This window comes from Salmo salar, chromosome ssa01 (genome assembly GCF_905237065.1).
Source record: "Salmo salar chromosome ssa01, Ssal_v3.1, whole genome shotgun sequence".
Lineage (NCBI taxonomy): Eukaryota > Metazoa > Chordata > Actinopteri > Salmoniformes > Salmonidae > Salmo > Salmo salar.
In genome coordinates, this window is record NC_059442.1 from 172,716,539 (window position 1) to 172,731,940 (window position 15,402).

The 15,402-nt window shown below is 43.2% G+C and overlaps 1 protein-coding gene across 2 annotated transcripts in view; it reads left to right on the forward strand.

The window, feature by feature from the left end:
• Positions 1 to 15,402, forward strand: part of LOC106572527 (lysophosphatidic acid receptor 1) — an 86,592-nt gene that overhangs the window by 30,043 nt on the left and 41,147 nt on the right. For both annotated transcript variants that reach the window (XM_014146779.2, XM_014146771.2), the window contains exon 2: positions 7,302 to 8,061. In XM_014146779.2, the coding sequence (XP_014002254.1) occupies positions 7,323 to 8,061 (739 nt within the window). In that variant the 5' untranslated portion in view covers positions 7,302 to 7,322. The remainder of the gene's footprint in view (positions 1 to 7,301; positions 8,062 to 15,402) is intronic.

A 15,402-nucleotide genomic window follows, 5' to 3' on the forward strand; every position in this document is an offset into this window, starting at 1 on the left:
TAGCTGGTGTAGAGGAGTCAGGCGCAGGACAGCAGATATAAGTAATAAACGTAATTACTCAAGGAATCAATAATACAACGCAATAATCTAGCACACAATAACGGACCGTATTACATACAATCACTCACATACAAACGTGGGGGAACAGAGGGTTAAATAATGAGCAAGTAATTGGGGGAATGAAACCAGGTGTGTAAGACAAGGACAAAACAAATGAAAAATGGATCAGCCATGGCTAGAAGGCCTGTGACGTCGACCACTGAATGCCGCCCGAACAAGGGGAGGGACCGACTTCGGAGGAAGTCGTGACGACAACCCTTGAATGAATAGGTTTGTCCAAACTGTTGACTGGTACTATATCAAACAAACAGTGCATTCGGAAAGTATTCAGACCCCTTGACTTTTTCAGCATTTTGTTACTTTACAGCTTTTCTAAAATGGATTAAATAAATAAAAATCCTCATCAATCTACACAATATCCCATAATGACAAAGTGAATACAGGTTTTAGACATTAGACACAAAATTACAAACCGATACCTTATTTACAAAAGTATTCAGACCCTTTGATATCAGACTCGAAATTGAGCTCCGGTGCATCTTGTGTCCATTGATCATCCTTGATGTTTCTACAACTTGATTGGAGTCAACATGTGGTAAATTCAATTGGTTGGACATGATTTGGGAAGACACACACCTGTCGAGATAAAGTGCTGAAGTTGACAATGCATGTCAGCAAAAAAAACAAGTCATGAGGTCGAATTAATTGTCCGTAGAGCTCCAAGACAGTATTGTGTCGAGGCACACATCTGGTGAAGGGTACCAAAACATTTCTGCAGCATTGAAGGTCCCTAAGAACACAGTGGCCTCCATCATTCTTAAATGGAAGAAGTTCAGAACCACCAAGTCTCTTCCTAGAGCTGGCTGCCCTGCCAAAATGAGCAATCAGGGGAGAAGATCCTTGGTCAGGGAGTTGGCTACATGATTCCATATGTGTTATTTCATAGTTTTGATGTCTTCACTATTATTCTACAATGTAGAAAATAGCAAAAATAAAGAAAAGCCCTTGAATGAGTAGGTGTCCAAACTTTTGACTGGTACTGTACATTTAAATATACATTTTACATACATTTGTACTTTTCTATACAGCGATCACATAACAATAATACGTTGCTGAACATAAGCTCTTTATCCTCTTTATCTTTATCTCTTTATTTTAAAGTCTTTATCTTTATTTAACATATATTTATGTTCAGCCACTCTCAGACCATCCCACCTGTTTGGTTTCCATGTGCCATATATATTTTTCAATTGCGCTGTGATGTTTTACATTTTTGCCAAAGCTCAAAACCTTTACAAGTGTATATATATTATATTTATTTACTATCAGTTTCTTTCAGCCAATCCTCAGTCATTTGTGTCAGTGCTGAGCATGAGTGCCCTTTCCTATAAGCATTTTCTTTTGTAAATTAACTTTGTATTTGATCAAATATATTTTTTCCCAAAAGTTTACTAAGCACTGGTAACAGGCTGATTTGATTGGCTGTTTGAACTATTAAAGGGTGCTCTGCTATTCTTGGGTAGCTGAATGACCTTTGACTACCTCCATGTCTGAGGGCACACACCGTTTTCTATGCTTAAAATGAAGATGTGCAATACAAGTCACAATGTATTTCTCTACCAATCTCAGTAATTTACCATCCAAAAAGCCTTTCGACCATCTTGAATGGCCTTTTCCATTCAAAACTTTGGAAGCGTTCAACTTTTACAACCTAAATAATAAAGGTAATAACAATATTTATATAAATGTCCTGAGGCAAAAATATACACAAATAATACATTATCTGATGAAATTGCTTTAGAAAGGGGCACAAGACAGGGATGTCCTCTCTCCCCTCTCCTGTTTGCACTGGCAATTGAACCGCTTGCAGAAAGAATTAGACAGGACCCAAACGTAACAGGTAAACATTAAAATAAACGTATTTGCACATGATCTCCTGATATACCTGACCAATACTGAAAACTCGATGTCCCCCTTGCTATAAATATTTTCAGAATACTCTAAAATCTCTCAATTATAAAGTTAATGTGGAAACAAACAGAAATAATGGCAATAGGAAAAATTTTAAGAATAACTCACCATCTACAGCAATGCTTTAAGTGGACCACAAAAAATATCTAATACTTAGAATGCTTAAGGATCAAACACTTTTTTTTTTCAATTTTCGCCTAAAATGACATATCCAAATCTAACTGCCTGTAGCACAGGACCTGAAGCAAGGATATGCATATTATTGATACCATTTGAAAGGAAACACTTTCACGTTTGTGGAAATGGGAAATTAATGTAGGAGAATATAACACCTTAGATCTGGTAAATGATAATATAAAAACATGTTTTCTATTTGTTTTTTTTGTTTCATCTTTGAAATGCAAGAGAAAGGACCATACATTGAGATTTGGATTTTAGGTGTAATTTAGATGTTGTCCACAAGATGGCAGCAGTGTGTGTGAAAAGTTTCAGACTGATCCAGTGAAGAATTAAATCACTACACAATATTTTCCATCAATTTTGCACAAATGTGCTGAATTGGTCAATTTATACATTCTCAACTACATAGAGACTAACTACAGAGAACATACAAACATGCTATCGTAATACATGTTTTTTTTTTGTTTACACGATGGATCATTAGCTTCCCTACAGAAAAGACACTAACCTTCACACATCTAGATGGCCGGGTGGGTGTGGAGCCAGACACAGCAGGGGTTCAAACTGTAGAACTGTAGATAGTTCCTACATTTGAATGTAAAAATTGATTTTATCAAACAAAACTATGCTGCATTTTACCTCTGGGACCTTCAGGATGACAAATCAGAGCAAGAATTGCCTTGACAAGTGTTTTATTTTTGCAATATCCTCAAACAATAGCATGTTATTTTTTTTGCTGTGATAGCTACTGTAAGGTGGACACTGCAGTTAGGTTAACACAATTCTTCCCATACATCTTAAAGTTAGAATAAAACTCTTTAGAATGCTCCCAAAGTTTTAATTTTTATTCTTGATAATACCGAGGACATTCTTTTAAAAAGTATACTCGGTCATAACAGACTTTTTATATGGGCAAATTAAGTTTTAAGTCTTCCTGAGTCTGTGGGTGGTTTTAACCTTCCAGATTTGGAATTGTATCAACTAACCACCCAACATATAGTTAAATCACTAAAGAGGAACAATGGGTTCATATTGAAAATGCACATCCCCAGAATATACACAACCCTATGGAACGATCCTTGGATAGATTTTCACAATTCACTGATACATTGACCCACATGGAATACTAAAGGCATAGAAACCGTAAATTACTTTTTAAAAGGAAATGCATATATTTCCATGACGGAATTAAAAAGCAATTTTGGACTGACCAATGTGCCTTTCAGAAAGTATTCACACCCCTTGACTTTTTCCACATTGTTGTGTTAGTCTGATTTTAAAATTGATTAAATTGAGTTTTTTGGTCACTGGCCTACACACAGTACTCCATAATGTCAAAGTGGAATTATGTTTGTCAAAGTTTTACAAATGGATTAATAATGAAAAGCTGAAATGTCTTGAGTCAAAAACTATTCCACCCCTTTATGACAAGCCTAAATAAGTTCAAGGGTAAAAATGTGCTTAACAAGTCACATAATAAGTTGCATGGACTCACTCTGTGTGCAATAGCTCGTCCCGTATGCGGGATCAACATCCAGCGTAAAATCATTTTGCCATATTCATAACCAAACAATAGATTTTTTTTTGTAATAATTTTTTTTCAAATATAGGACAATTTTATATCGTTTTATAGATACACCTCTCCTGAATTGAACCACGTTGTCCGATTTCAAAAAGGCTTTACAGCAAAAGCAAAACATTAGATAATGTTAGAGGAGTATATCGTCAAAGTATTCACATAGCCATTTTCCGACCAACCACATGCATCACAAATAACCAAAAAACAGCTAAATGCAGCACTAACCTTTGACAATCTTCATCAGATGACACTCCTAGGACATCATGTTACACAATACATGCATTCTTTTGTTCGATAAAGTTCATATTTATATATAAAAACAGCATTTTACATCGGCGCGTGACGTTGAGAAACTATTTTCCTTCAAATGCATCCGGTGATCAGTGCTACAATTTACTAAATTACTATTCGAAAACATTTTTAAAATGTAATATTGTCATTCAAAGAATTATAGATGAACATCCCGTGAAAGCACCTGCATTGCCAGATTTTAAAATAACTTTACTGGGAAATCACACTTTGCAATAAAAGGGGATGCTATACTCAGAAAAATAGGCAAGCAATACAGGTCAGCGCCATCTTGGAACAATCGAATATCAAATCTACTCTTGTATACTATTGTAAATATTCCCTTACCTTTGATTATCTTCATCAGAAGGCACTTCCAGGAATCCCAGGTCCCCAACAAATGTAGTTTTGTTCGAAAAAGTTCATAATTTATATCCCAATAGCTTCTTCTTGTTAGTGCGTTCCAAAGGCACCTCAAAATGTTTCGTCATGCACGGGACTTCTCCTCACGAAAGCCCCCCCCAAAAAGATTTAAGTTCGTTCAAACATGTCAAATGTTGTATAACATAAATCTTTAGGGCCTTTTTCAACCAGAGCTTTAATAATATTCCATGGGGACGATTGCATTGTCTTTCAAAACGTTTCGAAAGGGGAGGGTAGCCAGGGGCGCCCGCATCATAATGGTAACGGCCCTCCCCATGTGACCAAGATCAACAGCCTCTCATTCGGTCAGTTTTCACAGTAGAAGACTCAAACCACTTTGTAAAGACTGGGGACATCTAGTGGAAGCCATAGGAAGTGCTCAATGAATCCTAACTCACGGTGTGATTTATAGCCAAAGTGCTGAAGTTGAGTCCGCAAATCAGATTTCCACATCCTGTTAGAAACTGTCTCGGGGTTTTGACTGCCATATGAGTTCTGTTATACTCACAGACACCATTCAAACAGTTTTAGAAACTTTAGGGTGTTTTCTATCCACATCTATTAATTATATGCATATCCTAGCTTCTGAGTTTGAGTAGGAGGCCGTTTAAAATGGGCACATATTTTTTCAAAAATCGCTGTAGCGCCCCCTATCCTGGGCGTGCGTCAAGAGGTTAACATGAATTTTGAATGACTACCTCATCTCTGTACCCAACACATACAATTATCTGTCAAGCAGTGAATTTCAAACACAGATTCAACCACATAGATCAGCGCGGTTTCCCAATGCCTTGCAATGAAGGTCACCTATTGGTAGATGGCAAAAAAATACATTGAATATCCCTTTGAGCATGGTGAAGTTATTAATTACACTTTGGATGGTGTATCAATACACCCAGTCACTACAAAGATACATGCGTCCTTCCTAACTCGGTTGCCAGAGAGGAAGGAAACCATTCAGGGATTTCACCATGAGGCCAATGGTGACTTTAAAACAGTTACAGAGTTTAAAAGGCTGTGATAAGAGAACTGAGGATGGATCAACAACATTGTAATTACGCCACAATACTAACCTAATTGACAGAGTGAAAGGAAGGAAGCCTGTACAGGATTAAAAAAATATTCCAAAACATACATCCTGCACTAAAGTAATACTGCAAAAAAATGTGGCAAAGCAATTCACTTTTGTTGTGCATAGAAAGTGTTACGTTTAGGGAAATTCTAATACAACACATGACTGAATACCACTCTCCATATTTTCAAGCATAGTGGTGGCTGCATCATGTTATGGGTATGCTTGTAATCGTTAAGAACTGGGGAGGTTTTCAGGATACAAAATAAACAGAATGGAGCTAAGCACAGGAACAATCCTAGAGGAAAACCCTGGTTCAGTCTGCTTTCCACCAGACACTGGGGGATGAATTCACCTTTCAGCAGGACAATAACCTAAAACACAAGGCCAAGTCTACACTAGAGTTGCTTACCCACCTTGCAGCAAAATATTTTATCCCCCCCCCCTTCACGGTGGAGAAAAATTACAATTACAATTCTGCAAAAAAATTAATTGCGGCGTAAAGAAAATGTTGCCGTCGTTTTAAAGGCAAAAATGTGATTTCCTTTGTTTTATATACAGTGCATTCAGACAGTATTTAGACCCCTTCCCTTTTACCCCGTTTTGTTACGTTACATCCTTATTCTAAAATGGATTAAATAAATAAAAAATCCTCACCAATCTACACACAATACCCCATAATGACAATGTGAAAACATTTTTTCTGTAATTTTTTGCAAATATATTAAATGTAAAACATGAATACCTTATTTACATAAGTATTCAGACCCGTTGCTATGACTAATACCATGCTAATATGATGTCTGAGTGAGAGGTCAGGGCCCCTGCAGTTGGTCCATGATTACTACTAACCCCTGTCTCCCTAACAACCTACTGTGACTCTCTCTATCCCCTGTCTCCCTAGCAACCTACTGTGACTCTCTCTAACCCCTGTATCCCTAGCAACCTACTGTGACTCTCTCTAACCCCTGTCTCCCTAGCAACCTACTGTGACTCCCTCTAACCCCTGTCTCCCTAGCAACCTACTGTGACTCTCTCTAACCCCTGTCTCCCTAGCAACCTACTGTGACTCCCTCTAACCCCTGTCTCCCTAACAGCCTACTGTGACTCTCTCTAACCCCTGTCTCCCTAACAGCCTACTGTGACTCTCTCTAACCCCTGTCTCCCTAGCAACCTACTGTGACTCTCTCTAACCCCTGTCTCCCTAACAGCCTACTGTGACTCTCTCTAACCCCTGTCTCCCTAGCAACCTACTGTGACTCTCTCTAACCCCTGTCTCCCTAGCAACCTACTGTGACTCTCTCTAACCCCTGTCTCCCTAGCAACCTACTGTGACTCTCTCTAACCCCTAACAGCCTACTGACTCTCTCTAACCCCTGTCTCCTCTCCTCCAGACCCCCTAACAACCTACTGTGACTCTCCAACCTACTGTGACTCTCTCTAACCCCTGTCTCCTTAGCAACCTTCTGTGACTCTCTCTAACCCCTGTCCCCCTAGCAACCTACTGTGACTCTCTCTATCCCCTAACAGCCTACTGTGACTCTCTCTATCCCCTGTCTCCTCTCCTCCAGACCCCCTAACCTACTGTGACTCTCCAACCTACTGTGACTCTCCAACCTACTGTGACTCTCCAACTTACTGTGACTCTCTCTAACCCCTGTCTCCTCTCCTCCAGACCCCCTAACAACCTACTGTGACTCTCTCTAACCCCTGTCTCCTCTCCTCCAGACCCCCTATCCAGCCTTCAAGATGGAGGAGGAACAGTGCTTCTACAATGAGTCCATTGCCTTCTTCTACAACCGCAGTGGAAAGTACCTGGCTACAGAGTGGAATACCGTCAGTAAGCTGGTGATGGGGCTGGGTATCACAGTATGTATCTTCATCATGCTGGCTAACTTGCTGGTCATGGTGGCTATATACGTCAACCGCCGCTTCCACTTCCCTATTTACTACCTGATGGCCAACCTGGCCGCCGCGGACTTCTTTGCCGGCCTGGCGTACTTCTACCTGATGTTCAACACGGGCCCGAACACGCGGCGCCTCACGGTCTCCACGTGGCTTCTCCGACAGGGTCTCATCGACACGTCCCTCACGGCGTCCGTGTGTAACCTCCTCGCCATCGCCATCGAACGCCACATCACCGTTTTCCGCATGCAGCTGCACACGCGCATGTCCAACCGGCGTGTGGTGGTGGTGATTGTAGTCATCTGGACCTTGTCTATCGTCATGGGAGCCATCCCGTCGGTGGGGTGGAACTGTATCTGTGACGTCAGCACGTGTTCTAGCATGGCGCCGCTGTACTGTAACTCCTACCTGGTGTTCTGGGCCATATTCAACCTGGTCACCTTCTTGGTCATGGTGGTGCTGTACGCTCACATCTTTATGTACGTGAGACAGAGGACCATGAGGATGAGCAGACACAGCTCTGGACCACGCAGGAACAGAGACACCATGATGAGCCTGCTGAAGACTGTCGTCATCGTACTGGGTAAGAACCTCGACTACCTTCACAACAGACACTATGTGTTAGATTCTGGTACTGGGTAGGTTAGAGTTAGGACCACGTAGGAATAGACACTGTGTTAGATACTAGTACTGCGTAGGTTAGAGTTATGAACAGACACTATGTTAGATACTAGTACTGGGTAGGTTAGAGTCAGGACCAGACACTATGTTAGATACTAGTACTGGGTAGGTTAGAGTTAGGACCACATAGGAATAGACACTATGTGTTAGATACTAGTACTGGGTAGGTTAGAGTCAGGACCAGACACTATGTTAGATACTAGTACTGGGTAGGTTAGAGTTAGGACCACATAGGAATAGACACTATGTGTTAGATACTAGTACTGGGTAGGACCACATAGGAACAGAGTCATCATGATGAGCCTGCTGAAGACTGTCATGATTGTACTGGGTAAGACCTTACCCTTGACATCCCATAATAACATAACACAGTATCCCTGTGAGACTGAGGTTAAAGAACCTTGAGTAAGGACTAGGGATGTTGTCATGACCGTATTACCGCCACACTGTAAGTCGTCAGTCACGACCGCAGTAAAATTCCACGTGACCGTTGAGCCCAGGTAATCCCCTCTATTGTCCCTCCATCAGGACCTAATGGCCAGGTAATCCCCTCTGTTGTCCCTCCATCAGGACCTAATGGCCTGGTAATCCCCTCTGTTGTCCCTCCATCAGGTCCTAATGGCCAGGTAATCCCCTCTGTTGTCCCTCCATCAGGTCCTAATGGCCAGGTAATCCCCTCTGTTGTCCCTCCATCAGGACCTAATGGCCAGGTAATCCCCTCTGTTGTCCCTCCATCAGGACCTAATGGCCAGGTAATCCCCTCTGTTGTCCCTCCATCAGGTCCTAATGGCCTGGTACTCAGGGCTCTGTTGTCCCTACATCAGGACCTAATGGTCTGGTACTCAGGGCTCTGTTGTCCCTCCATCAGGACCTAATGGTCTGGTACTCAGGGCTCTGTTGTCCCTACATCAGGACCTAATGGTCTGGTACTCAGGGCTCTGTTGTCCCTACAGGGCTCTGTTGTCCCCACGCAGTCTCCTCGTGGAGTGCAACGTAATCGGCCATGATCGGTGTCCAAAAATGTCGATTACCGATTGTTATGAAAACTTGAAATCGGCCCTAATTAATCGGCCTGATGGAGGGACCTGTTGTCCCTCCATCAGGTCCTAATGGCCTGGTACTCAGGGCTCTGTTGTCCCTCCATCAGGTCCTAATGGCCTGGTACTCAGGGCTCTGTTGTCCCTCCATCAGGTCCTAATGGTCTGGTACTCAGGGCTCTATTGTCCCTCCATCAGGTCCTAATGGCCTGGTACTCAGGGCTCTTTTGTTCCTACATCAGGTCCTAATGACCTGGTACTCAGGGCTCTGTTGTCCCTCCATCAGGTCCTAATGGCCTGGTACTCAGGGCTCTTTTGTTCCTACATCAGGTCCTAATGACCTGGTACTCAGGGCTCTGTTGTCCCTACATCAGGTCCTAATGGCCTGGTACTCAGGGCTCTTTTGTTCCTACATCAGGTCCTAATGGCCTGGTACTCAGGGCTCTATTACTACCATCAGTTCCTAATGGCCTGGTACTCAGGGCTCTTTTGTCCCTACATCAGGACCTAATGGCCTGGTACTCAGGGCTCTATTGCTACCATCAGGTCCTAATGGCCTGGTACTCAGGGCTCTGTTGTCCCTCCATCAGGTCCTAATGACCTGGTACTCAGGGCTCTACTATCCCTCCATCAGGACCTAATGGCCTGGTACTCAGGGCTCTTTTGTTCCTACATCAGGTCCTAATGACCTGGTACTCAGGGCTCTATTACTACCATCAGTTCCTAATGGCCTGGTACTCAGGGCTCTATTACTACCATCAGTTCCTAATGGCCTGGTACTCAGGGCTCTATTACTACCATCAGTTCCTAATGACCTGGTACTCAGGGCTCTATTGCTACCATCAGGTCCTAATGGCCTGGTACTCAGGGCTCTATTACTACCATCAGTTCCTAATGGCCTGGTACTCAGGGCTCTATTACTACCATCAGTTCCTAATGACCTGGTACTCAGGGCTCTGTTGTCCCTACATCAGGTCCTAATGGCCTGGTACTCAGGGCTCTGTTGTCCCTCCATCAGGACCTAATGGCCTGGTACTCAGGGCTCTATTACTACCATCAGTTCCTAATGGCCTAGTACTCAGGGCTCTATTGCTACCATCAGGTCCTAATGGCCTAGTACTCAGGGCTCTATTGCTACGATCGGGTCCTAATGGCCTGATAGTGCATTTGTATTTAATTTTGTATAACCTAGTGAGAGGGCGTTGTTTTATATTTTCATAATTAATTGGGTGACACATTAACCTGTAGCTCCAGAATCTCTCCACCATGCGTTTCCATCTCCTCCCCTCTTCTTCATTCCTTTCTCCAGAACATCTCTCCACTATGCGTTTCCATCTCCTCCCCTCTTCTTCATTCGTTTCTCCAGAACATCTCTCCACCATGCGTTTCCATCTCCTCTAGAGGTCGACTGATTAAACGGAATGGCCGATTAATTAGGGCCGATTTCAAGTTTTCATAACAATCGGTAATCGACATTTTTGGACACCGATCATGGCCGATTACGTTGCACTCCACGAGGAGACTGCGTGGCAGGCTGACTACCTGTTATGCGAGTGCAGCAAGGAGCCAAGGTAAGGTGCTAGCTAGCATTAAACGTATCTTATAAAAAACAATCAATCTTAACATAATCACTAGTTAACTACACATGGTTGATGATATTACTAGTTTATCTAGCTTGTCCTGTGTTGCATATAATCGATGCGGTGCCTGTTAATTTATCATCAAATCACAGCCTACTTCGCCAAACAGGTGATTTAACAATCGCATTCGCGAAAAAAGCACTGTCGTTGCACCAATGTGTACCTAACCATAAACATCAATGCCTTTCTTAAAATCAATACACAGAAGTATATATTTTTAAACCTGCATATTTAGTTTTAAAATTCATGTTTGCAGGCAATATTAAGCTAGAGAAATTGTGTCACTTCTCTTGTGTTCATTGCACGCAGAGTCAGGGTATATGCAACAATTTGGGCCGCCTGGCTCGTTGCGAACTAATTTGCCAGAATTGTACATAATTATGACATAACATTGAAGGTTGTGCAATGTAACAGCAATATTTAGACTTAGGGATGCCACCCATTAGATAAAATACAGAGCGGTTCCGTATTTCACTGAAAGAATAAACGTTTTATTTTCGAAATGATAGTTTCCGGATTTGACCATATTAATGACCAAAGGTTTGTATTTCTGTGTGTTATTATATTATAATTAAGTCTATGATTTGATAGAGCAGTCTGACTGAGCGGTGGTAGGCAGCAGCAGGCTCATAAGCATTCATTCAAACAGCACTTTACTGTGTTTGCCAGCAGCTATTGCGCTGTTTATGACTTCAAGCCTATCAACTCCTGAGATTAGGCTGGCAATAATAAAGTACCTATTAGAACATCCAATAGTCAAAGGTATATGAAATACAAATGGTATAGAGAGAAATATTCCTATAATAACTACAACCTAAAACTTCTTACCTGGGAATATTGAAGACTCATGTTAAAAGGAACCACCAGCTTTCATATGTTCTCATGTTCTGAGCAAGGAACTTAAACGTTAGATTTTTTTACATGGCACATATTGCACTTTTACTTTCTTCTCCAACACTTTTTGTTTTTGAAATATTTAAACCAAATTGAACACGTTTCATTATTTATTTGAGACTAAATTGTTTTTATTGATGTATTTATATTAAGTTAAAATAAAAGTGTTCATTGTTCATTCAGTATTGTTGTAATTGTCATTATTACAAATATATATATTAAAATCGGCCGATTAATCGGCAGCAGGGTTTTTGGGCCTCCAATAATCGGTATCGGCGTTGAAAAAAAATCATAATCGGTCGACCTCTAATCTCCTCCCCTCTCCTTCATTCCTTTTTCCAGAATATCTCTCCACCATGCGTTTCCATCTCCTCCTCCCCTCTCCTTCATTCCTTTCTCCAGAACACAGAGAGGGGCTGTCAACAGTTTAATGAAATATGTGTCCTTGTGAAAACATGTTACTATTGATGTTCCCGAACAGATTTCACTTTGTTTTCCCACATTATTCACTGGGTAGCTGCACGAACAGGGTTAGGGAGCCCATGGCATCCAGAGTACTGGGTAGCTACAGGAACAGGGTAGGAAAGACCATGGCATACAGAGTACTGGGTAGCTACAGGAACAGGGTAGGAAAGACCATGGCATACAGAGTACTGGGTAGCTACAGGAACAGGGTAGGCAAGACCATGGCATACAGAGTACTGGGTAGATGCAGGAACAGGGTAGGAGAGTCCATGGCATACAGAGTACTGGGTAGCTACAGGAACAGGGTAGGAGAGTCCATGGCACACAGAGTACTGGGTAGATGCAGGAACAGGGTAGGAGAGTCCATGGCATACAGAGTACTGGGTAGATACAGGAACAGGGTAGGAGAGCCCATGGCATACAGAGTACTGGGTAGCTACAGGAACAGGGTAGGAGAGCCCATGGCATACAGAGTACTGGGTAGCAGCAGGAACAGGGTAGGAGAGTCCATGGCATACAGAGTACTGGGTAGCTCACCTCATGTTTCAGCATGATAATGCACAGCCCCATGTCGCAAGGATCTGTACACAATTCCTGGAAGCTGAAAATGTCCCAGTTCTTCCATGGCCTGCATACTCACCAGACATGACACACATTGAGCACGTTTGGGTTGCTTTGGATCGACGTGAATGACAGCTTGTTCCAGTTCCCGCCAATATCCAGTAATTTCACACTGTGGGACAACATTCCACAGGCCACAATCAACAGCCTGATCAACTCTATGTGAAGGAGATGTGTCACGCTGCATGAGACAAATGGGGGTCACACCAGATACTGACTGGTTTTCTAATCCACACCCCTACCTTTTCTTTAAGGTATCTGTGACCAACAGATGCATATCTGTATTCCCAGTCATGTGAAATCCATAGATTAGGTCCTAATTCATTTATTTCAATTGACTGATTTCCTTAAATGAGCTGTAACTCAGTAAAACTGTTGAAATTGTTGTGTTTACATAGCGTTTTAGTTAGGTCCTAGCGAAGAGAGATGGACTCTTAAGCTTCCTGCACAGTGGTTAATGTGTCAGGGTTGGGGAGTTGAACAATACAGCTGATTGTCTGAGCCTACTGCAGTGTCTGACACCATAGCAGCCCTGCTGCCAGAAAAGTCCCAGTGTCTGCATAGCACGGCATAACGTCACATTGTTGAAGCACCAGAACTTTCAGTCTTTACAGTAGTACAGGACATCGGCCAAGCCATGAGCCCCGGGCGGAGGAGGCCAGCCCCCGGGCGGCGGAGGCCAGCCCCCGGGCGGCGGAGGCCAGCCCCCGGGCGGCGGAGGCCAGCCCCCGGGCGGCGGAGGCCAGCCCCGGGCGGAGGCCAGTGGTTTGTTAGACTTACCATTGCAGTTTCAGCATTATCTCAGTCCCTTTCTCACCGTACTGAAGATCATTTAAAGTCAAGCACATCCAATTTATATATATTTTTTTCTGTCAGATTTATCGCAATCAACCAACACTACAATTTGTTTTCTAAAATGACATAGAGCTCTAAGTTAGATAAATTGACCACCAGGTACACTAGTGATATCTATTTTGTAGAATGAGTTATGAGATTCTCATATCATCACAATATATCACTTCTCAAATCTATTGTTTGCTTCAGCCTCCTGCCATTACTAATGGTGTGTGTGTGTATATTTCAGAGGAAGCACGGTGGGTGGATTTGAAGTTTTCTCTCTTCAGCTGAAGTGAGTTTAGTTTAATAGTTGGAGGGAAAAACTTAACATATTTCCAAGTAACACATCTGGAAAGCAGATGAGGTGCGGCAGATTCCAGCTTTCTGGTACTGCTGTAAAATATGTTATTCCTGATTTCTCCTGGGAACATCTATCAGAGAAAAGAGCAGGATCCCTAACTAGCACCAACCCATCTGCCCATAGCTTAATAAACATGTTGTGTCCATCCCACATGATAACCTGTTCTGGGAATAGTGCACTACATTTTGACCAGGGGCTCTAAAGTGTAATACAAAGGGAAAAGGTTGGCATTTGGGACGAAGATGTAATACCCAGGCACATCCACATTCACCTGTCACTTCTTACTGGCTAATGGAAGACCAGAGGTCACTGTGATGAAGATCCACTCAGGTGTGCGTGTGAAACAAACCAAACTTTATTAGTACCAGGTGTGTTTCCCAGCAGCTCCTAAAGATGACCGAGATGGAGCTATGGGACCTGGGCTGGCTGGCACGGACACTCACACTAACACTCACTCATTCAGGACTGTAACCTGAATCTGATTGATTGTCCGTGTTAATGTGTCTGTAATAACACCAAATGTAAAGTTTCAGATTACTGCATAACCCTGTCTAATTCACTATTATATCACTCTTTCACACGCGCGTGCACACAGAGGGAGAGGAAGGAGAGAGAAAGACAATAATACTGTTCTAGATTCAGACACACTGCCTTTGAAACAATGAGTTGTGTGTTTCTGCCCTGTGAATTCAGAACAAATGACTGGCTGCGTCACAAGTGGCACCAGGGCCCATAGGGCTCCCTACATAATGGCCGTAGGGCTCTGGTCGAAGGTAGTGCTCTATGTAGGAATAGGGTGCCATTTGTGGCACAGACACTGTCCACTAGCCAAGCCCTCCCATCTCTGGCCTGCCTGCCTTAAACCATGGGCCAAGCCCTCCCATCTCTGGCCTGCCTGCCTTAAACCATGGGCCAAGCCCTCCCATCTCTGGCCTGCCTGCCTTAAACCATGGGCCAAGCCCTCCTGTCTCTGGCCTGCCTGCCTTAAACCATGGGCCAAGCCCTCCCATCTCTGGCCTGCCTGCCTTAAACCATGGGCCAAGCCCTCCCATCTCTGGCCTGCCTGCCTTAAACCATGGGCCAAGCCCTCCCATCTCTGGCCTGCCTGCCTTAAACCATGGGCCAAGCCCTCCCATCTCTGGCCTGCCTGCCTTAAACCATGGGCCAAGCCCTCCCAACTTGAACCATGGGCCAAGCCCTCCCAACTTAAACCATGGGCCAAGCCCTCCCATCTTGAACCATGGACCAAGCCCTCCCATCTTGAACCATGGGCCAAGTCCTCCCATCTTAAACCATGGGCCAAGCCCTCCCATCTTGAACCATGGACCAAGTCCTCCCATCTTGAACCATGGACCAAGTCCTCCCATCTTGAACCATGGGCCAAGCCC